The sequence below is a fragment of the Rhineura floridana genome, chromosome 15 (assembly GCF_030035675.1).
Source record: "Rhineura floridana isolate rRhiFlo1 chromosome 15, rRhiFlo1.hap2, whole genome shotgun sequence".
In the NCBI taxonomy this organism is placed as follows: domain Eukaryota; kingdom Metazoa; phylum Chordata; class Lepidosauria; order Squamata; family Rhineuridae; genus Rhineura; species Rhineura floridana.
The window spans coordinates 4,048,200-4,072,100 of NC_084494.1; the positions used below are offsets into that span (position 1 = coordinate 4,048,200).

General features: G+C 43.5%; 2 protein-coding genes across 3 annotated transcripts in view; one reads left to right on the forward strand and one right to left on the reverse strand.

Annotated features, from left to right (window-relative positions):
- YARS1 (tyrosyl-tRNA synthetase 1) overlaps positions 1–1,462 on the reverse strand; it is a 24,238-nt gene extending 22,776 nt beyond the window's left edge. Inside the window, exons 1-2 of one of the 2 annotated variants that reach the window (XM_061597256.1) lie at positions 1,288–1,462; positions 321–417 (exon numbers count right to left, since the gene is read on the reverse strand). In XM_061597256.1, the coding sequence (XP_061453240.1) occupies positions 321–377 (57 nt within the window). In that variant the 5' untranslated portion in view covers positions 378–417; positions 1,288–1,462. Of the gene's footprint in view, positions 1–320; positions 418–901; positions 1,204–1,287 lie in introns of those variants that run through there. The other variant, XM_061597257.1, reaches the window with a different exon arrangement.
- Positions 1,161–22,598, forward strand: S100PBP (S100P binding protein). Its single transcript, XM_061597258.1, has 5 exons — positions 1,161–1,611; positions 8,818–9,712; positions 10,848–10,960; positions 20,633–20,729; positions 22,288–22,598. Exons 1-5 carry the CDS (start codon positions 1,602–1,604, stop codon positions 22,418–22,420), a joined length of 1,248 nt encoding a protein of 415 aa, XP_061453242.1. The 5' UTR covers positions 1,161–1,601; the 3' UTR covers positions 22,421–22,598.
- The last annotated feature ends 1,303 nt before the right edge of the window (positions 22,599–23,901 follow it).

Sequence of the window (23,901 nt, forward strand, 5' to 3'; positions counted from 1 at the left end):
GTTTTTTCTGCTTGTTCTTGAACTTGTCCATAAGATGGTCCAGGTTGCTCAAGCATTTCAAAAGAACTTCGGCTTTTCTTAGTGACAAATATCATGTTCTGTTCTCTTGTTCCATTCACCTATGACCTTTAAAACTTAAAATAAGCTGTTTAACTAGATTAAATAATCCCCACAGTTCAAGTCATATTACGGATATTTGGAATTCCTACACCATGCCTGTTCTATAAAGGAGACGTGGAAGAGCATGCGACACCACATACATTGATTAACAAACTGGAAATCAGTTTCAGCCCCATCACCAACCATTCCTTTAGACATACCTGCAAATTTCGGGTGATCAAGTGATACTTCTCCTGTGCTGTTAGTTCATGTCCCATTGTGCCAGCAGCTTCTCATCCACCAATGAGCCCTTATGATCTGAAATAGGGGGAAAAGTGCATGCTGTGCAGTCAAGTAAAAACAGGTGGAAACACAGAGCAGTCACATCACATCAAGGAAGTTCTTCTCCTCTTCTGCTTATGCTGACATTCCTAACATAAGCCAAATACTTCATCCTCCAACAGTGGGGGGTTAGGAAATGAGGGCAGAGCAAAGATCACTTCATGCCCCCACAATGTAAGAAAGCACCAGAAGCCTCCTTGTGTTTTTTCTCTTTGCGTTTTTTAGGATGTGGGTGGGTGGTGAAAGTAAATCCCTGGGAATTCCCTCACGTTGCCTGTGTAAAGCAGAGATTGCCACTCCCCACCCAAATCAGGTATGCTAAAAAGTTCAAGGATACTTCCAGAAAGAAACTGGAAATAACAGGCTTGTTAGCTTAAGGTCTGTTCCAGGAAAACTAGTGGAAACATTGTCAAAGATAAAATTACCAAGCATCTAGGTGAACAAGTCCTGTCTCACTAACCTATTAGAGTTATTCGAGAGTGTCAACAAGCATACAGATAGAGGTGATCCAGCTGACACTGTGTACTCAAACTTTCAAAAAGCTTTTGTCAAAGTACTTCACCAAAGACTCCTGAGTAAGTTTAGGAGGTCCTGGAATAAGCTGAGAGGTCCTCTTGTTGAACAGTAATTGGCTATGAAACAGGAAGCAGAGAGCAGGAATAAATGGGCAGTTCTCCCAATGAAAGGATGGAGAAAGGGGGCTTCCGCCAAGGATCGGTATTTTGCTCTTCACCCGAAAGGCTCCAGAGCGGCTCACAGCCCCAGAGATACACGCAGCCCTCAGCCTAGACACTTCTGGGGCGGGGGTCCCAGTGCCCCTCCTTCCCTTGCCCCTCATTAACTCACCTTCTCTCTCTCTCTCTCACCAACCGGCTCCCTCTGGGTTGCATCAGCTTCCTCGCTCTCGGCGCTCTGCTTGCCACCCTGGCGGCCTCTGGTCCACCCCTCCCCGCGGAAGGGGCGGGGCTTCCACTGCGGCTCTTTCTCGCTCTCGAGCCTCCCCCTTCTCCGCCTGCAGTCTTCCTCCGAGCGGCTCGATCGGTGGATCGGCTGTCTGCCAGGCAGGCTTGCGTAGAGCGCACAGGAAGCGTGGCGGGGTGACGCGACGCGCCTTGTCCAGCCTCATCTCGGCGCCGCTCCGGCCCTTTAGGGGAGCCAAGATGGCGGCGGGTGAGTTCGCCGCTCAATTCCTCCTCGCTGGCCCGGGAGTAAGGCAGGCGCGGGGCACCCGAGAGTCTGGCATGGCGCGTGCGCAGAAAGGGGACGCTGTAGAGCCCCCGAAGGGAAGGCGCCCGTGCCCAGCCGCCTCCATCTGGGGCAGCGCGCGCGCGTGCGGGGGGGCAGCTGAGCGCGGTCTGAGCCTTAGCAAAGGAAGTTGGGGGGTGAGAGGAGCCGGGGCCTGACCTGATGTGGGGGAGTAGCGAAGACTTCCCTTCACTGTGGGAAGAGGAGGAGCTGTGGCAGGTATTGATTCGTTTCTACACACTCATACGCACACGCCGAGTGTCCTATAACAGGTTTTTTTCCCGGGGGGGGTGAGGGGACACTGTAGCTTCTGTTGCTAGGAAGGAGCTTGAAAAAGGATTGGGGGCGTTGAAGGATCCCCGCCACCACGGGGGGACAGGGGGAAGTTTTTCTCCTTCTCTCATAACGTTAGAACTCGTGGACATCCAGTGAGCTGATGAACGCTGAAAAATTCAGGGCATGTAAAAGGAAGGACTCCTTCACGCAGCTTGGAGTCCAGCTATGGAACTCGCTCCCACAAGAGGCAGTGATGGCCACCAACTTGGACGGCTTTAAAAAAGGATTGGACAGTTTCATGGAAGGGTAGCAGTATTAAAGGCTACTGGCCACGACGGCTGTGCTCTGTCTCCACAGTGGGAAGCAGCATGCACCTGAATACCAGTTGTTGGAAACCAGGTGCTCTGGTGCTCAGGTCCTGATTACAGGCTTCCCATGGGCCTCACGTTGGCCCCTGTGAGAACGGGATACCAGACTAGGCAGGCCACTGGCCTGATCCAGCAGCCTCTTCTTACATTGTTACTGCCTCTGCATATTGTCCTGTTAATCTAGTACCCCACTTGTGTGCATGGTGCTTTACAAAGCTTGAGTGGACAGGTCCTTGTTTTGTATTGTTTTTCCTTTTAATTGTACCAATTAATTGTACCAAATATTATGTACTGTATATTGATTTTTATGTTGTAAACCGCCCAGAGAGCTTCGGCTATGGGGTGGTATAGAAATTTAATAAATAATAATAACAATACAGTCTGTAATTCATCACAGGAAGGAAGAGGAATATTTATTGTAGCTAAGATTTATTTATGTATATTCTTATTTATTGAAAAGCATTTATTTACTGCTTAATAATATTGAAAATGATGTAGAACATAAAAATAGATTATACCATTAAAGCAAATATATAACATAAAATCAGTAAAGCAGTAATGTAAGAATGTGGAGGAGAGGCAGTGTGGTGTAGTGGTTAGAGTGCTGGACTACGACATGGGAGACCAGGGTTCGAATCCCCACACAGCCATGAAGCTCATTGGGCAACCTTGGGCCAGTCACTGCCTCTCAGCCTCAGAGGAAGGCAATGGTAAACCCCCTCTGAATACTGCTTACCTTGAAAACTCTATTCATAGGGTCACCATAAGTCGGAATCGGCTTGAAGGCAGTCCATTTCCATTTTCAAGAATGTGGAGAATCCAGATAAATAAAGACAGGACTTGATCTTATGGGTTAGAGAAAGCCTGAGCAAGAGATTCAGTATGTCCTCACAAGCTTAGAGTATAGAGGCTAGGGTGGGGAATCTTTCTGTCCAAGGGCCACAGGCCCTCAGGGTCAACCTTCCAGGGGCCACTTGGCAGTGGTGGGTGGGCCAGAGGCAAAAGTGGGTGGAGCAAGGGATGCGACTCTTACCTTTTATCAGGAGGCTGCATTCTAGCCTGGTAAAAGCCAGCAGTTTCTACACACACATTGTATTCACCTTCCCACATTCAGGTGAATAGGAGGTATTATCACATTTCATTCCAGTTAGGCAAAAACACTTATCATGGTACAGAATAGGGCTGGTGAGTGGTGTGCCCTGGGTAGAGTAGTCCTGAGGGCCAGACAGAGAGGCTTGGAGAGTCACATTTGGATCCCAGGCATGAGGTTTCCCACCCCCAGATTGTATCTTCTTCTGGCTGAGGTGTGTGTATGTGAGAGAGAACCAGGGTAGAGATGTACGGAGAGACAGGTTATTTCTCCTTCCCATCCCCCCCCCTCAGGGTATGTGACTCCCTCACTGAAGGAGGAAAATAAATGGACCCCACACACACACACGAGAACTGCTGTTTTAGCAGTCCTGGGAGCAAGTCCCATGGGACCCACACTGTAGGAAGAAAATATATTTATTTATTATATTTGTATACCGCCCCATAGCCGAAGCTCTCTGGGCAGTTTACAGTAACTAAATGTGCCCCCACCCCCCAGTTTCTGATGGAGGGAGATCTTGTGGTTCTCCACATTGTCTGTGAGTAGTGTATCGTGTCGCCAAAGAGTGAAAGGACACTTTTTGCTCTTCTAGGTGTAGACCTAGCCTGAAATAGGTGAAATAGGTGCTGATCTGCTAACTAAAATATGTAACTTGTCCCTCGGGTCCTCCTCCATGCCTGAGGACTGGAAAGTGGCAAATGTAACGCCAATCTTCAAAAAGGGATCCAGAGGGGATCCCGGAAATTACAGGCCAGTTAGCTTAAGTTCTGTCCCTGGAAAACTGGTAGAAAGTATTATTAAAGCTAGATTAACTAAGCACATAGAAGAACAAGCCTTGCTGAAGCAGAGCCAGCATGGCTTCTGCAAGGGAAAGTCCTGTCTCAGTAACCTATTAGAATTCTTTGAGAGTGTCAACAAGCATATAGATAGAGGTGATCCAGTGGACATAGTGTACTTAGACTTTCAAAAAGCGTTTGACAAGGTACCTCACCAAAGGCTTCTGAGGAAGCTTAGCAGTCATGGAATAAGAGGAGAGGTCCTCTTGTGGATAAGAAATTGGTTAAGAAGCAGAAAGCAGAGAGTAGGAATAAACGGACAGTTCTCCCAATGGAGGGCTGTAGAAAGTGGAGTCCCTCAAGGATCGGTATTGGGAGCTGTACTTTTCAACTTGTTCATTAATGACCTAGAATTAGGAGTGAGCAGTGAAGTGGCCAAGTTTGCTGACGACACTGAATTGTTCAGGGTTGTTAAAACAAAAAGGGATTGCGAAGAGCTCCAAAAAGACCTCTCCAAACTGAGTGAATGGGCGGAAAAATGGCAAATGCAATTCAATATAAACAAGTGTAAAATTATGCATATTGGAGCAAAAAATCTGAATTTCACATATACGCTCATGGGGTCTGAACTGGCGGTGACCGACCAGGAGAGAGACCTCGGGGTTGTAGTGGGCAACACGATGAAAATGTCGACCCAGTGTGCGGCAGCTGTGAAAAAGGCAAATTCCATGCTAGGGATAATTAGGAAAGGTATTGAAAATAAAACAGCCGATATCATAATGCCGTTGTATAAATCTATGGTGCGGCCGCATTTGGAATACTGTGTACAGTTCTGGTCGCCTCATCTCAAAAAGGATATTCTAGAGTTGGAAAAGGTTCAGAAGAGGGCAACCAGAATGATCAAGGGGATGCAGCGACTCCCTTACGAGGAAAGGTAGCAGCATTTGGGGCTTTTTAGTTTAGAGAAAAGGCGGGTCAGAGGAGACATGATAGAAGTGTATAAAATTATGCATGGCATTGAGAAAGTGGATAGAGAAAAGTTCTTCTCCCTCTCTCATAATACTAGAACTCGTGGACATTCAAAGAAGCTGAATGTTGGAAGATTCAGGACAGACAAAAGGAAGTACTTCTTTACTCAGCGCATAGTTAAACTATGGAATTTGCTCCCACAAGACGCAGTAATGGCTACCAGCTTGGATGGCTTTAAAAGAAGATTAGACAAATTCATGGAGGACAGGGCTATCAATGGCTACTAGCCATGATGGCTGTGCTCTGCCACCCTAGTCAGAGGCAGCATGCTTCTGAAAACCAGTTGCCGGAAGCCTCAGGAGGGGAGAGTGTTTTTGCACTCGGGTCCTGCTTGCGGGCTTCCCCCAGGCACCTGGTTGGCCACTGTGAGAACAGGATGCTGGACTAGATGGGCCACTGGCCTGATCCAGCAGGCTCTTCTTATGTTCTTATGTTTAACATAGGTTAATGGCCTTGGTGCCCCAGTATGGCAAGCCCAGGGAACAGTAGTAGTAGGTTGTGGGTTGCTTAAGCATCCTTCACCTCGGGTGGCACAAGACTAGCTAAAGCAATCCCACAAGTAGAATCTAGTGCTTTCACACACACACACCAGCAATATGATGGTGCCCTGAAAAAGGTTTTTCCCTCAGCGCCATAGATGTACCTGATGTATCCCTATTTACCTTGGACTGGGTTGCTTTTCAACTAGATATAAAAGGGAACCATAGCATTAAGATTGAGATAAATACTCTCGTTCCACCCCTGGTAGTTATTTTTTGTCTCAACTGTCAGAGGAAGCTGCCCTGGTTCATCTAGCTTCATACTGTCTACACTGACTGGTAGCAGCACTCCAGGGTTTCAGGCAAAAGTATTTTTCCAGCTCTGCATGGAGATGCCAGGGATTGAACCCTGCTGCCTTCTTCTTGAAAAGTAGATGCTCTGTCACTGAGTTACAGCCTTTCCCCATCACCCCAAAAGCAGGACTCAACGTTGCCAGGTTTTGTGGTTAACAGAGTGGGCGTGGCAAGTTTTGAGCTACCTGGACTTCTTTTTCTAGTTGTAGACTTCCCCACTGTCCTATATTAGTATAGCAAGAGTGGGTATCTTGTTGAGCTCACAGATGAAAAGTAACATGTTTAATGTCTTTCTTTGGACATTGGTGTAAGCAAGCAGATGAGTTACAGAACTCTGCCTGAGGGAGAGTTCTGCTTCACTCAAAAGCTTGCACGTCCCAACAGTCATGGAAACTAGTATAATATGCCTTGTTTTGTATTTCGATATACATGAAAGGTTAGTGTAACATTTGCTCATTTCTTCATAAGTAGGTAAGAGATGCAAATTTCCTGGCTCTGTAGAAACATTTTTTTTTTTGCAATTCAAATTTTTATATGTTATCATTAAAAAACTGAAAAATACATCGAAGGAACGTAAACCATCATACATAAGAGAGAACAAAAAATGCAAAAATATAGTAATACAAATTATTCACTCTATCCATTCTATGGCTAATGGATTGTTAAACCATATTTGCATTGCTTAATATAATAATTTACTCAGAACATCATAAATCCTGAATACATCTCAGATATTGGACCACAATTCTGAATATATTCAAGAAACCTTTGCCACTTATAAAAAAATCATTTCTCCTCCTTCCTTCTTGAAGCCTCAAAAATTCTGCCCCTTTACTGTTACTGCATAGTCCTAAGCTTTCTCTCTGCATTCTTTAATTGTTGGAATCATATTCACTCTCCAGTATTTAACATATAACCTTGCAGTCGCTATGAAACAAATTTCATGTGCTTTACATTTACAGAGTATTTTAAATACTTTAACAAAATATTACAGGATGGAAATGTATCCACTATCCTGAGATCTTACTCAGTTTTTCTGAATTCCAGTTTTTCCAGTATTTCTTTGCAATCTCACATCACCATAAGTGAAAAAAATCACCTCTGACCTTCCAACATTTCCTGTCTCTGTGGAAACCTTTTAAAACTCAAAGTAACTTGTGATGAGTGCAAGGTAACAATGTGACTGGCTCTGTTGCAGGGATGGGGAACCTGTGGATGTCTGACTCCAGCTCTCATCATCCTTAACTACTGACCATGCTGGCTGGTGGGAATTGGAGTCCAAACTCTGGAGGGCATCCCTGCTGTAGCACAGTGACAGAGCACATGCTTTGGAGGTGGATGGTCTTGGTTTCACCCTTTCACATCTCTAGCTCAAAACAAACCAGGTAGCAGGCAATGGGGAATTGCTCTGCCTGGGACCCTAGCGAGTCAGTGCCAATCTGAGTAAATAATACTGAGCCAGATGGACATATGGTCTGATCTGGTGGTGTAAGGCATGTTCCTTCTTAACACTGTTAAAATCTATAGTAAATGTGCTTGTAATCTGGAAAGTATCAGATCTGTTGATTAAATTATCTTCTCATTTAAAGTTTTAAAAATACTTGATAATTTGACAGTATCCTCATTAAGGTTAACTACTATTTAAAGGTGAACATGCAGCACACTGGTGCACAGGGAGGAAACCATTTATGTAGTGCTATTGGAAGCTAAACCAGGGTTTGGCTTAGTGTTGCATCCGAACCTAGGCTTGTGGCCCCAGATAAACTACAAGTGATAAGACTAGAATAAACCTTGTTTACAGCTTGTGGTTTGTTTGGAGAGAGACAATGACTGAGCCTGGGTTCAGACATAACAGTTTGCATACATAAACTGTAGCTTAGTTCCCAATAGCACAGGAGCGGGGTGGGGAGCAAGGTGGCTGATGAGTTGCTTATACCTTTTTTGCCTCACTTAGAAGTAAACCTCATAGAGTACATTGGAACTTACTTTCTGGTAAATGTGCTTAAAGCTAAAACCTTAATTTAGCAAAATTGCCTTTGCAGTTTTAGTGCTTAAAGCTAAAACCTTAATTTAGCAAAATTGCCTTTGCAGTTTTAATTGATGCTCTTCAAAGAAGCACGTAGGAGTAGATTACTAGTATTCCTATTTGTGGGAGGCTGGTGGTGAAATTGAGAGCTATCTGAGCTTACCTCTGCCCTAGCCTCTCCAAGTCTTTATCTCTGTACCATGGTGGCTTTTGGAATGTACCTATCTAAAATTTAAGCTTTCAAATGTGTAATAAACACCCCATTCAATTTTAACTCTCTCTACAAAAAGTCTTTGGTTTGGTTTCGTAGTCAGCCTTTTTCTGATTTGTATGTGGGTTCTAATAATATTGGGACAATTCTAATGAGTTGGAGTGAAACTTTCGTCAAGTAAGTGGAGGAGAGGGGGCAATAGCAGTTGGGTGGATTTCTTTTTCCAATGCAGAGATGGTTTTGGGGGCCAGGGGGAGGAGAGCTAGAAGTCTCTTCAGCTAGCTGCTGCTGCTGCTGCTTTTACAGACAACAGGGAACTACTTTGGCTGAAGGGGAAGTCTTGAGTGTAGATCTCTCTTACTCAGCTTCTTCTAGTATGGAGAGCAAAAGGTAGCAGAGGGTTATTTAAAAATAAAATAAAATAAAATGCAGAAGCCAGGAAAGCAGCATCATGGCAAGTGGCACTTTCCTGCAGTTTTGGGCGCTGTTGTGATCTAAAAGTCACTTTCTTAAATTGTTCAGTTTCCAGGAGCAAGCGGCCCTTTGAAGAATGTCAAGAGGGGAACCAACCAGACACAAAGAGACAGTGCTGTGCAAAACACTGCTACTCGCCTTTTGTGGCACTTTCTGTTCCTTCCTTTTCAAGCACGGAGCACTTTGACAACAGCGACACAGATGACAGCATAATGGATGACACCTTACTGGATCCCTCAGACGCGGATTTCTCAGACTCTTCCACAGAACTCACCCGTGAAGCTGAGGATAAACTCTTGTCAGATAGTCCATCATGCTGCTATCTGGAGACCTCCTCAGATTCTGTAGCGTTAAAACCAAACGCTGAGCATGTGGGAAGTGGTTCTGGGCTGGCATCCTTGAAGCTTTCTGGGGCTCTAAATGAGACCATAAAAACAGAGCCTCTCTCTCCCACTGGCCCTTTAGACTACTCAAAGGATGGTATTGTTTGTAGAAATGACTCTGTGAATCCAGAGAGTGGAAGTGACATGAAGATGGGCTCTCAGAATCAAGCTGGACTTGGTTTGGGGTCAAGCAGTTCTCTGCCTTCAGAAGCCATACCAGTTGCAGCAGCTTCTTTGGGTCTGGAGAAAGGGAGTGATGTGTCTAGGGTTGCAAATAAGGAAGCTGTTCGAGCAGCGATAGGTGACAGTTCTCAAACAGTGAGCCAGCTAATGGTTAAGTCTGAACCAACTAGTGTAGTGGCTGAAGGGCCCTCTGAGGAACAGTCTTCCATAAATCAAAATGTGCTAGGAGGGGAGAGTTCAAGCAGCCCACCTCAGGAGGATAAAATAGGATTGGGTTCTTCTGGCTCACGTGGAGAGGCTGTACCATCTAATTCCAACTCTGTCAATGACCAAAGAGAGGATCATGTGGGAAGTCCCAGCTTCATAGAGCTGAACAGGTCAGCATGCCTTCCCCCGGTGCCTGCAGCTAGGTTTGCTTTCTCAGGGAATTTAGGGATTGGTGTGCTATGTCCTGTTTTCTCCTCCTCTCTGTATGTGTTGTGCTGCTCTGGAACTGGTTTGTGGGGGTGCTTGCCTTTGAAAATTCACCTTTCTCGCTTTCCATCCTTTGTTTCTGCTGCAATACCCAATTTCCACTTCTCCTGCAGGGACATGGTAATCTCAGCTGGTGGAAGGTGTTGCCCAAGATCTCCCTTCAGTTGCTGAAAACTCCTGCAGTAATGGCTAGAAATTTGTTCTTCCTCAAAACCAGAAATTTAAGATTCTCAGTAGGTCTTGCATAATAATAATAATAATTAATTATTATTATTATTATTGCATACATCTGATGCCAGGTGGTGGTACAGAATGCCTGCAGCCTTGTTGCCACCTCTTGCAGGGAGTTGTGGAAACATCTCTTGTTTGGATGATGTTGACCATTTAATGCTCCTTGCATATAAATTGGTTCTGTTGTTATTATTTTTTATTTATTATAATTATTTGCATCTTGTCTTTGAGGATACAGTTTTTTCCAAGGCAACTTAGTAACATGACTGTGCATTTAATCTGTGCACATCAACATATTATGGCAGGGAAAGTCTGAAAATCATGATTTTTCAATTCTTGAGGACAGGCTAAGCATTGCCTCCTCTTCCTCTCCCTCACCCCATTTTGTTGTTTGACAGATTTTTACCAAAGTTCTCATGGTGTGTTTTAACTTTTGTGAATGTGAATATGGGAGGTCTGACTTTTCAAAAAGTACAGTCTCCCAAGCATGGAGCATTTATTTATTTAACAAAATTTGTATACCGCTTAACTGTAAATAAAATATCCAAGTGGTTTACAAAGAGGTATATATTAAAACTGTCAATAAAAATCAACGTTAAAACCAAGCTTTATAAAAAGCAAAAGAAATAAAATGAACAGTTAAAAAAATATGCATTCTAAGCTAAAATTGCAGATCAAAATACACATTAGTGATTGCAGGGTGCCTGGAGCAACCACTGTAAAATCATGTCCTGTTACCAAAATTCTCTCAGTAGTTTGTCCCACTTGCCAGTTCTTAGCAGTTTGTCATTTTTTCCCCTCCTCCAGCTTTGTAAGGCCCAGGAATCGGATATACATCCAAGAGACAGACCTAGAGTCAAGCAAGGAAAAATACATCAATGATGTCCTTGCCCATGCTCGTCGTGATGAACATCTCATAGGTAAGCTGGAGAGGAAAAGAGCAATTGTGGGTTGCAAAACCACCAGTTAGTTCAGTGTTGGTAAAAATGCTGCAGGATTCCTTTTTTCTGTTGATAAGAAGTGTTGGCAATTGGGAAAAGTTGCATCAAAAACCATTTCCTATTTTTTTTTTGTCAGAGGTGGGGGCCAGATGGAGTTTTGTGCAACTAATTTTTTCTTTTGTGGCTGGATTTTGGTGTCGCTCAGCCAAATTGGGCTCAGGAAGGAGTTTTCCTCCTTCTAATAGGTTAGTGACCCCATTACTAACTTACCTTTCCTTATATTTATATATTGCATTTGTACCTTTCCTTCCTTCATCCTGGTTTTCAAGGGTTTAACTCATTTATCCTTGCAAAAATTCTGTGACATTTAACTAGAGAGGAAGAGAGAGAGAACATGCCCTAGGCCACCAAGAAGGCTTCACTGCTGATCAAGGATTTGAGTCCAGAGCCTCCCAGTCCCCAAACGTCTAGCTACTAGACTGCATTGACTCTTGAGGCTGATGCTTTGCCTTTCTTGCCAAAGTGTGCCAGAAAGCCAGTTTGCTCTATGGCACTTTTATGGCATTTGATGCCAGCTTTCTGTTTCTACCACATTGTAGACTGTATTATTGGTGGGGGGGTGGGGGGTGAAGGGCAAGGAAAGAACATGTGTTCCTTCCTCTGGGCTGGTTGTTCTGGAAGGCCTTTGGATATCTTTTGATTCTTTGAGAATTCCCCAGAGTTTAAAGAAGAAGGCAGCCTCTCCCCACCCCTGGCTCACAATTGTGGCTTATGTTTTGGTTTCTTCAGGGGCAAGTGAAGAGACTTTCAGGAAGGTCAGTCATGTTACTTGTTGCCCAAAGTTTCTGTGTCTCTGCACATGCAGTGCTAACAAGATGCATGAATATTGGGTTGTTTCCAGTTTGTGGACTGAGGATAAGTAATGTGGGCAGAAAGGGAAAATTTATTTTTTTCCTTTTTTCACTGCCTTTCAAATGACTATCCAAGGTACGCATTCAGAGCTCTAGCGCTTCACATCAAAATTGCTCATGAATTGCACTGTGCCGAAGCTGTTTTTGTTAGCACAAACATGTATTCTCTCAAGTAGCTTTAGGCATAGAATTGGTGGAAGGGGATGACAAGGGAGGGAGAGAATGTGTATTAGAGCACCTATATTGCATGCAAAAGTGCCTGGTTTCAATCCCTGCTATCTAGTTAAAAGATAGCAAGTGATGAGAAAGACCTTTATTTGCCTGAGACATTGGAGGTGTTGCCAGGTGGAGTAGATGTTACTGTGCTTAGGCCAGCCTTCCCCAACCTGGTGCCTCCCAGTTTTTTTGGACTACAGTCCCCATCATCTCCAGCCAGTACACCTGTCCTAGCTGGGGATGATGGGAGCTGTAGTCCAAAACAGCTGGAAAACACCAGGTTGAGGAAGGCTGCCTGAGGTGAACCATTATTCTGCCCCAGTACAAGGTAGCGTCATCTGCTGTTGCATAGCTTCTGCACATTTCAGTGATTTTTGTGCTGGAGAGTGTGAGGAACCCCCCCCCCCCCCCAATCTGAAATTCAATCGTGATCAGGCTTTGTAGACTTTGCATCACATTTATCCAGCTTATGTCCAGTTTTGTTGCCTGTGTATGTGTTGTTGTGACTAATTTTTCCTTTGCTCCCCCCCCCCCCGGGATTCCAGACCCTTGTTTTGCTGCTTTTCTCTGACTGGTAGCAATTGAGCAGTTTTGCTCCTAAAATCTTTGCTTCCGCCATACAATATTACTTGTCCTCTCCATACAGTATTACACCATCAAATTGTGGCGACCATCATTTGTCTGCTGGTTGTAGCCTCTGCCATTAATTTACTTATGGATAAAAAATATGTTTGTATGAAAGTATCTTTGTAAAGCAGCTGAAAACGTTCTTGGGAAAGAATTCCCATTTTTAACCTTGCACATTGAGAAAGAGGGAAGGGATTCTGGTAAACCAATTGATTGGGGTTAAATAGAAGTCTAAGGCATGGACAGCAAATGTGTGGCCATCCAGATTTTTGTTGTTGTTGGACTACAACTCCCATAATCCCTGACAATTGGCCATCTTGGCCAGGGCTGATGGGAGTTGCAGTCCAACAGCATCGGGAGGGCCACAGGTTAGCCAACCCCCTTGTCTAAGGGAAGAGGATTTTCCCAGTTTAGTGGGTTTCATGGACAACCGTCAGTGGGGATGGGGAGGCTTTCTACAAACAGGGCAAAGCAAATGATGTATGCAGAGCATGTGTGCACTGCTGTACCTTGTAGGAAAGAAGGTGGTTGAGGGTAAGTCTCATCTGTCTCTCTAATGGGAACCTCATCAGTCTCTTCTGGACCTGACTCTCCCTCAGAGCTTGGAAGATTACTTTTAAAAAATAATAAATTACAGTTACAATTACATGGCCCCAAAAAGTAGTGATTACCGTTACAGTTGCTCTTAAAGTAACTGATTACTTTACTTTTTCTCAGAAGTAATCACTACAATTACATTTCAGTTACTTTTTAAAATGAATGGTGCTAGCCTCGGCTGCTGCACATCTAAGTAGCCTAAAACAACGTTAAAAATAAACACACACATACAGAGGTAGTTGAATAATTATTTCTATCCATAATATAGCAATGGTGGTCTCTCTGCTGGCAAGGGAGGTGGGGAGGGAGACAGAAGCCACTACTCAGATCTTTGCATGTCAAACAAGTGCAACACCCCCCCCCCGCCAGCAAGCATAATCTTTCTCACACAACCACCTCCCAGACGCTGCCCTGCCACCAACTAAGGGACACTCACCCAGGCAAACATTTTCCCCTGAGATGCAAAAAGGTTAAAACACTGCAAATGCAGCACAGTAGCCAGAGAGGATGGTGGAGGCCACTTTGTGTGCGAAGTTGAAACACACACACACACACACACACATGTTGTCATCTTTCACCTCCACAGTTCTTTATCTCCATTCTGCTGCTGCCTCCTTCTCTGCCTTTATCCATGTTCTTGCCCTCTGGCTCCTTTTCCCCTCCACTCTATTCTTCACCACCACCATCCATTTTTTTAAACAATTGTTTTCTCCACCCGTCTCACTCTCCACCTCCTCCCTCGTCGCCTCCTACCCACCCACAGAGCACGAGGGAAGAGCGACGCTGCACAGAAGCCCAGTTTGAGGCACATGATTTTCATCCACAAATCAGAGGAGCAGAAGACTTCCCCTGCTTCCCCCCCCCAAAGTAATGCCCAAAAGTAATGCTGGAAACATTACCATTACTCCACAAAAGTAATACAATTACTCTTAGTTCTATTACAGTTGTTAGGGTGAAAATGTAAAGGAATTACCCACTCGTTCCTCAAAAAGCAATGAATTACAAGTAATTCGTTATTTGTAATGAATTACTTCCAAGCTCTGCTCTGCCTAAGGGTTTCCCAGGTGTGTATTAGTATATGGGACGGTTAAGGGATTCAGCAGGCCCATGTAAAATGAAGGCATCTGCTGAAGAAAGCAAAGCAAAGAAAACAGATTCTTGAAACAAATGAGGGACTTCTTTGTACCCTCCTGTAGATCATTTGCATCACCCACAAGTATGAGCCTGTATGATGCTGAAACTTTCTGTGGGTGAAGTTTCTAGCAGGTGGAGGAACCTTTTTTTAAAAGTTTCATCCTTCTGTCTTCCTCTTAAAGCCATGATAATTGTCAACCCTAAATATTTCCAAACCATCAACTGCCCAAGGCAACACCTGAGGTTCAAGCATGACAGAGTAAGTTTCTCAAACATTTGTGGTCCAAAGGATCTTTCTTGCAGTCCTGTATTGAAAACATGTCCAGACTTGTTTTCAGCTACTTGCCTGTTTACCATAGGCAACTGGGACTTCCACGCAGGTGAGTGATTGGGCTGACAAAGCAAGGACAGAGCACTCTGGTTTGCTGACCCTGGTAGCCAGTCGGGGTGCTTTGTCCTTCTTTGCCAGCCCAGTCAGATGTCATAAAGTGTCTTCCAAGCCAGCTCCAGCCACATTTGTCATCTTCCAGCTGTATCTGCCATGCAGGTCCAGAGGCACTCTGGCAGATGGAGATGGCTTGGGTGGTGCTTCCCTGTGGCAGAGTACACCAGAATGTTGGGGAGAGGTTAGAAAAAAGATCACTTTTCTGTGCCACTACCTGATAAGGGCAGACAGAGAGGTGAGCAGGATGACAGAAGAAACGTTTGTAGCATGCACATTTTTCTACCAGCCTCCTTTTAACTCTTAAGAGGCCTTTTTATGAGTAAAATGTTCCGGAGGCTTAGTAAAACGGCTGCTGTTTGACTGTTGGCAGAGAGCCAAGGGAAATTGCCCCAGTCAGAGGACTGCCTCTTGTATGTGCTGGTTTGGTTATGATTATGCATGTTGCACTTCTCCTGGGGTACGTGCCCCTTCAGAATAGTCCGCACATGTGCATGTGAACTCAGTAAAGGCATGGCCAAAGTCATTCCTGTTTCTTTCCAACAGGTGGTGCTAGAATACAGTGGAGGAAATAGGCCACAGCCTAAACGAAGCCAGAGATGAGCCTGTTTCTCTTGGCTTGCACAAATACTCGGCTGTAGCTAGGCACACATTTGCATGCTAATGCTAACACGGGCACGCAGCTTCCTTTGGCAGCTGGGGCAGGAGGGAATATGGCAGTGACCTCCCCCCTTCTTCCGGTTGAACCTAGACTCGTTTTTTAAAATGCGGATGCATTATAGGTGTAGAATCACTTCCTGCATGCATACATTGAATGGGTTATATGGCTTTTTAAATGCTGGCGAACGTTGTTGTTATGTGCCTCCAAGTCGACTACGACTTATGGTGACCCTATGAATCAGTGACCTCCAAGAGCATCTGTTGTGAACCACCCTGTTCAGATCTTGTGAGTTCAGGTCTGTGGCTTCTTTTATGGAATCAATCCATCTCTTGTTTGGCCTTCCTCTTTTTCTACTTCCTTCTGTTTTTCCAAGCATTACTGTCTTTTCTAGTGAATCCTGTCTTCTCATTATGTGTCCAAAGTTTCATCATTTTAGCTTCTAGTGATAGTTCTGGTTTAATTTGTTCTAACACCCAATTATTGGTCTTTTTTGCAGTCCATGGTATGCGCAAAGCTCTCCTCCAACACCACATTTCAAAGGAGTTGATTTTTCTCTTATCCGCTTTTTTCACTGTCCAACTTTCACATCCATACATAGAGATTGGAAATACCATGGTCTGAATGATCCTGACTTTAGTGTTCAGTGATACATCTTTGCATTTGAGGACCTTTTCTAGTTCTCTCATAGCTGCCCTAGCCTTCTGATTTCTTGACTATTGTCTCCATTTTGGTTAATGACTGCGCCGAGGTATTAATAATTCTTGACAAGTGCAATGTCCTCGTTGTCAACTTTAAAATCTATAACTCTTCTGTTGTCATTACTTTAGTCTTCTTGTCGTCCAGCTGTAGTCCTGCTTCTGTGCTTTCCTCTTTAACTTTCATCAGCATTCATTTCATTACTGGTTTCTGCTAGTAGTATGGTATCGTCTGCATATCTTAAATTATTAATATTTCTCGCTGAGATTTTCACAACTCCATCTTAGTCCAGTCCTGCTTTCCATATAAAATGTTCTGCGTATAGATTAAATACACCCGTCTCACACCCTTTCCGATCAGTTTCTCCATATTCTGTCCTTACAGTAGCTTCTTGTCCAGAGTATAGGTTGCGCATCAGAACAATCAGATGCTGTGGCACCCCCATTTCTCTTAAAGCAGTGGCTCTTAACCTTTTCCACTGCCAGCACTCCTTGGATTTTCAAAATATGCTCTCGCACCCCCTGAAAAAATACCATTCTTTTTTTTATGTTAATGTGTGTCTTAGCCTAACGTAGCTGAGATAAATGACAGTTTGGTTGTTCTCTTGAACAATGCCTTGCACCCCTAGGAAAAGTGTCTCGCGCCCCCAGGGTGAGTGCATCCCAGGTTAAGAACCACTGTTTTAAAGCATTCCATAATTTTTCATGACCTATACAATCAAAGGCTTTGCTGTAATCTATCTTTATTTATTTATTTGTTTAAAATATTTCTGTCCCACCCCTCTACCCTACAGTAGGGCACTCGTGGTGGCTACAATAAAACTGCACACATATATAATAAAATACACAATAAAAACACACATATTACAGTAAATTAAAATGCTTAGAATACAATTAAAATACATAAAATGCATTATGCATACACATAAACACACATACAAATATACATACATGTCTATATGTGCATATGTGGGAGTGACAATAAAAGAACTTAAAAGATAAAAATAAAAGATAAAAAACTTAAGCACAGGTTGATTTCCTTCTGAAATTCCTTGCTCCGTTCCATTATCCAACGTATGTTTGCGATATGATCTCTGGTGCCTCTTCCCTTTCTAAATCCAGCTTGGACGTCTGGCATTTCTCACTCCATATATTGCAAGAGCCTTTGCTGTAAAATCTTGAGCATTACTTTACTTGCATGGGATATTAAGGCAATAGTTCGATAATTACTGCATTCCCTGGGATCCCCTTTCTTTGGAATTGGGATATATATTGAACACTTCCAGTCTGTGGGCCACTGTTTCCTTTTCCATATTTCTTGACAAATTTTTGTCAAAAATTGGACAGATTCAGTCTCAGTAGCTTGTAGCAACTCTATTGGTATGCCACCTGTTCCTGGTGATTTGTTTCTTCCAAGTATTTTAAGAGCAGCTTTCACCTCACATTCTAAAATTTCTGGTTCTTCATTATACGGTTTGTCTGTGAATGAATCTGTCATCTTTGCATCTCTTTTATGTAGTTCTTCAGTGTATTGCTTCCATCTTGCTTTTATTTCATCTTGGTTAGTCAGTGTGTTCTCCTGTTGATTATTCAACATCCCTAGTCGTGGTTTAAATTTCCCTTTAATTTCTCTAATATTTTGGAATAGGGCTCTTGTTCTACCCTTTTTGTTGTCCTCTTCTATTTCTGTACAAAAACTATTGTAATAGTTGTTCTTTAGCTTTACTCTGATTTTCTATATGAGCAACTCATGATCTGTACCACAGTCTGCTCCTGGTCTTGTTTTTGCAGAAAGTATGGAACTTCTCCATCTCCTGCTACCAATTATATAATCAATTTGATTCCTAAATATTGACCATTTGGTGATGTCCACGTGTACAGTCGTCTTTTCCGTTTCTCAAAAATGTGTTTGCAAGAAGCAAATTATTGGCTTCACAGAATTTGATAAGTCTTTCTCCTGGTTCATTTCTATCTCCTAAGCCCCATTTCCCCACAATTCCTAGTTCTTCTCTGTTCTCTACTTTTGCATGATTATCAGCACATCTTGTTTTGGTGTGTGATCAATTTCTTCCTGTACTTCTGTGTAAAATCTCTCCAATTCCCCTTCTTCTGCATTTACCGTTGGAGCTTAGACTTGGATGATGGTTATATTAATAGGTTTCCCGTTACATCTCATTGATATAACTCGCTTACCTTGTGTTATAGCTCTTAATTGCCCTTGCTACATCACTTCTCACTATTAAAGCAACCCTATTTCTTCTTAATTTCTCATTTTCTGCATAAAATATTTTGTAGTTGTCCGACTGAAAATGTCCCATTCCCGTTCATTTTAATTCACTAACACCGAGTATTGTAATGTTGATATGTTCCATTTCTTGCTTGACAATTTCTAACTTTCCCTGGTTCATGCTTCTCACATTCCATGTTCCTATCGTGTACATCATACATTTCCAGACTCTCCTTTGACATCTGTGCACATCAGCCTTTTGGCTTTGACCCAGCTGCGTCATTAGTCACAGTGCTACTCGTACTTGTCCTGTGTTCTTGGCGAACATTAGATGCCATTTAAACATCCCTGCTCCTAACAGGAAGGTGACCTCCCATTGCTAGCATCTCTTTGCAAGCAACAGTAGACATCTAAATCAGGTCCTAAATCAGTGTCTGGCATCAGTGATGGACTGGATGAGGGCAAACAAGTTGAGATTAAATCCTGATAAAACAGAGGTACTCCTGGTCAGTCGGAGGGCAGATCAGAGAATAGGGATTCAACTGGTGCTGGATGGGGTTGCACTCCCCCTGAAGTCTCAGGTTCGCAGTTTGGGTGTATTCTTGGACTCAGCTTTGAATTTGGAGGCCCAGATTACTGCTGTATCCAGGAGCACCTTTGCCCAATTAAAACTGGTGCGCCAGCTGCGCCCGTTCCTGGAGCTGCCTCATCTGACTAGGGTGATGCATGCCTTGGTTACATCCCGCTTAGACTACTGTAACGCGCTCTACGTGGGGCTGCCTTTGAAGACTGTTCGGAAACTTAAATTGGTACAAAGAGCTGCAGCCAGAGTGCTAACCAGGGCTGGTTACAGGGACCATACAACTCCCCTGTTACAACAGCTCCACTGGCTGCCAATTTGTTTCCGGTCACAATTCAAAGTGTTGATTTTGACCTACAAAGCCCTATATGGCTCAGGTCCAGGCTATTTGACAGATTGTATCTCCCTACATGAACCTGTCCGGGATTTGAAATCTTCAGGTGAGGCCCTTCTTGTGCTCCCCACACCTTTGCAAGTACATATGACGAGGACACGAGATAGGGCCTTTTCGGTGGCCGCCCCTAGGCTATGGAACTCCCTTCTGAGTGAGGTGCGATTAGCTCCCTCCTTGCCGTTTTTCCGGCAACAAGTAAAGACTGTTTTATTTCAACAGGCATTTGGGATAGAGAACGACCAAGATTAAATGTCATAGGATTGGTGACTACAGTATATGATTTTATTATTTTAAATTGTCCGCTGTTTTTAACGTATGTTTTATGGTTTTTAATATTTCTCATAGTTTAATTCTATTTTAATTGTATATTTCTGTATGTTTTAATGGTGTTGTTTTTAGTTGTAAGCCGCTCTTGAGTCCTATTGGAAAAAGGGCGGGGTAGAAATAAAGTTGTTTATTATTATTATTATTATTATTATCTTCCACTTTTGCACAGCCTTCAGGCAACTAAATAATCACCAGTGTCTGAGTTTGTTTGCTCCAATGAACAAGGAGGAGTATAGGTTTGTGGAAATATTTCTTGCTTCCTGCCTTCTCCTGCCCAAACTTCTCTGTTCAGGAAATTAGCTTTCACAGGTCATTAGCAACATAATTGGACATTTCTAGCAGAGCATCTGCAACCTGCTGTCCAGACCTCTTCTGGAACCTCCCTTATTCTGAGTTGTTATGATACATCATCCCTGTTTGGAAACTTCATTCTAAAATAGTGTGCTTCAGTATTTGAAAAGAAACCTAATCTGTGCTTCTGCAGTGGTAACTTCCTTCTGAGAAGTAAACATGCTTGTTTAGGCCACCACCATAGAATTACTACATATTTTACTTCCTGTTTTTAATAGACTACTTAGCACAACCTTCCTCAGTGCCCTGCGCTCCAGATGTTTTGGATTACAACTACCTGTCAGCCTCAACCATGCATGGTCAAGCTGTCTGGAGTTCCTGGGAGCTGTAGGCCAAAAGAGATGGAGGGCACAAAGTTGGGCAAAGCTGGCCTTGCATGTGGCTGGTGCCAAATACTGGCTTCTAGTAGTAGCTGGGTGGACATCTTTGTCTTTATTGTGCCTGATGCAAACACACTTGATTGCTTTACCTTGTTCTACCAAATTTCAGGTGAAGTCAGTGAGTTGCAGAAGCTTATATCGAGTGTCACTGCTGAAAACTATTCCCAGGAACCCAGATACAAGCACCCAACAAACCTGACTGTAAGGTACTGTACCATCCTTCATGAAAGCAAGGGCAGCAGAACCCTAGTGGCAAGTTTCCTTCCTTAAGAAACAGAAGCACTTGCTTAAAACTGTTTTCAGGAAGATAAAAAGGCTAATAATTTTGCTAAGATGTAAGTTTGGGGGGATTAGAGTCCACTTCTTCAGATGCTTTAAGTTATAATTACATATTGGAGAGGGCAGATCTAAACATTGGAGTCAAATGGCTATAACATGCAAGAAATACAGGATGGTAATTTGAGCATTGCTAACTAGCACAGCTCTGGGAAACGTCTTTCTTGCATACACCTTAAGTGAGGAGGAAAAGCTGTCAATATTGGGTGGCAGGGGCAGAAATTCAGCTTTAGAATTCTCCAGCTGAATGGGAAGAGTGCTTTTATCACCTGTAAGCTATTAATGTCTTATGGAATTCTAATAGCTCTTCAAAGTAAAATGTCCTCAGGTATTTGCTGGACACGCTTAAATGAGCCTTTTAATCTGGAGGTTTTCAGCAGAATGGTCTGTTGACAAATCGACAAAATTGCTGTACATTTGTGGAAATATATATGGGGCAGTGTACTAAGTTGGTGAATCCTGGTGATTGTGATTTATGCCATTTCCCTCCAAGAGGGTGCCAGATCCTTCACCCATCAGCAGCATTGGCAGTAACTAAGCTTCAGCCTATAGTTGGTTAATACTTTAGATCTATAGAGACATAATATTGAAATAAATTCTGGAGCAGGAAGGTAACTTTAATTGTTCTGAATCTTAGACATCTGGAATAGCTTTTGTGTTTTTTCCCCAATAGAGTGTTGTTTCTCAGGCAAATGAGGTATGATAACTGTTCAGTTGAAGGGGTTGTTACTAGGAGAACCACGGCTTCTCTCTTTGCAAACAACAGTGTGCAGGGCAAAGTTCAGGGTGGGGAGAGAGGCCCAAGTGCTTCTACTCTTCTCTTCTGTCCAAGAGTCCCTGCTCATTGCATTTGTAAAGCGATGACCGAGCATGAAGAAGCCTCCAAACAACTCCGGACCTTGAGAGGAAGCTTTTCCAATGCAAAAAGCTAACATCCTCTTTGTGCCCCCACAAAAAAACCTAGCTGTGGTTTGTAGACATCATCCTCTAATCCAGTCAAGATTAGTTTTGTTGCTAATCGCCTCTGATATTCAATAGGAATGCATAATTAACTTAGGGAATTGACTTCCATAAGATGTGATGATGGCTGCTAGCTCAGAAAGATTTGAAAAAGGATTAGGTAGTTCATGAAAAGTAAGGCTAGATGGAGCATCCGGAGTCAGAAGCTGTGTACCTCTAAATGCCACATGTGCTGAGGAGAAAATGGGGAGGGACATGGTTTTCATGCTTGGGAGCTTCCCAGAAGCTTGCCTTCATTAGAAACAGAGTGCTGGTCTATGTAGGGACTGATTTGGTTAGGGAAGAAATCCTTCCCAAGGACAGATGGGATTTAGAGTGGGTGGGTGAGTTAGGGTCTGTCTTTTGCCTTTGAACCTGCTTCACAGTTCGCATTACTCTTTTTGTCTTCCTACCCCTAACCTGATGCAGGAACTATGCACGACGAGCCAACAGGACAATCCAAAGATGTTCTCTTGATCAGTGGGTCGACAGAAGCCAGCGCAACCTCCGTCGGTTTGAGGGTGTCCCTGATCGCTTTAAGCGCAGCCCGATCCCAAGCTAGAAGTCACCGAAATTAAACTGTCTTTTATCTGCACTTTGAAGTTGTTTAGCTGCTGATGGTTCAGACTCCTGATTATTATTTTTAAATTTTTTAAGTTAAGGCCAGTTTAAAGTTTATGTTAGAAATATTTGTTCACCTTGTCCTTGAACTTCTCTGCTGCCAAATATTTGCTTTTGTAATTTTGATGTTTCACCAAGCTGTTTGATATTGCACTATGATAATCTTTATAAATGTTTGTGCCTTTTAAATATCCTGTAGCATATTATTTTCTCTCTCTTCCGCCCTACTTCCATAAGAACATAAGAAGAGCCTGCTGGATCAGGCCAGTGGCCCATCTAGTCCAGCATCCTGTTCTCACAGTGGCCAACCAGGTGCCTCGGGGAAGCCCGCAAGCAGGACCCGAGTGCAAGAACACTCTCCCCTCCTGAGGCTTCCGGCAACTGGCTTTCAGAAGTATGCTGCCTCTGACTAGGGTGGCAGAGCATGGCCATCATAGTTAGTAGCCATTGATAGCCCTGTCCTCCATGAATTTGTCTAATCTTCTAAAGCCATCCAAGCTGGTGGCCATTACTGCGTCTTGTGGGAGCAAATTCCATAGTTTAACTGTGTCCTGAGTAAAGAAGTACTTCCTTTTGTCTGTCCTGAATCTTCCAACATTCAGCTTCTTTGAATGTCCACGAGTTCTAGTATTATGAGAGAGGGAGAAGAACTTTTCTCCCAATTGGTGGTTGACAGGCTGCATGTCCAGCTCAGTTGCATTTCTGCTCCATTTTTAGAAGTCTTGAGGTGAGTTCGGACATGAATGTTTGCAGCGTTAAATGATGACTGACTGTGAAGAACAGCTGTGCCAGGTCAAACATCACAGACTAATCAGCACCAGAGAGAAGGGCATACCAAAGTGTCCCTTTGGCCTTCGCTGCTCCTGAATATCCAGCCCCCCAAACACATACAAACACAGGCTTGAGCTGTGTAATTAAATGATGGGAGGCTTTGGGAGCATGTGAGATGTGTTGGGCTGTTGCACAGCTGTGACTTTTTTTTCAAAAAGAATGGGACAACCCCAAGAGAAAGGGTGGGTCTGTTGGTTGGTAATAGCTCACATGGCTATGCAAGGAATGTCGATGTTGAGAGGCTGTATAATTGTGACTATCCCTCAGATGACAAATACGAAGTATAATTAGCTCTGTTTTGTTCTCTTCTCTCCCCATACTTTAGAACTTTCAGCTCAGAGGTCAAGACATCTACAAGCACTACTGGAGAGATGTCAGTAATCCACTGCACAGTTCTTGTAATACAGCAGCCTTTTCAGATCTGGGGCCCAACTTTAGCCTAAACTTTAATTCGGGGACCTACTTCATAATTTCCCCCCCATATATTTGTATGTTGGCAGCACCGCTCTTTTGATTCACCTTAGGTTAGGCAACTCAGTAGTAGGTCGCAACCCAGCAGTGAAAGACTAATGTTCTAGCACATGTAAAGGA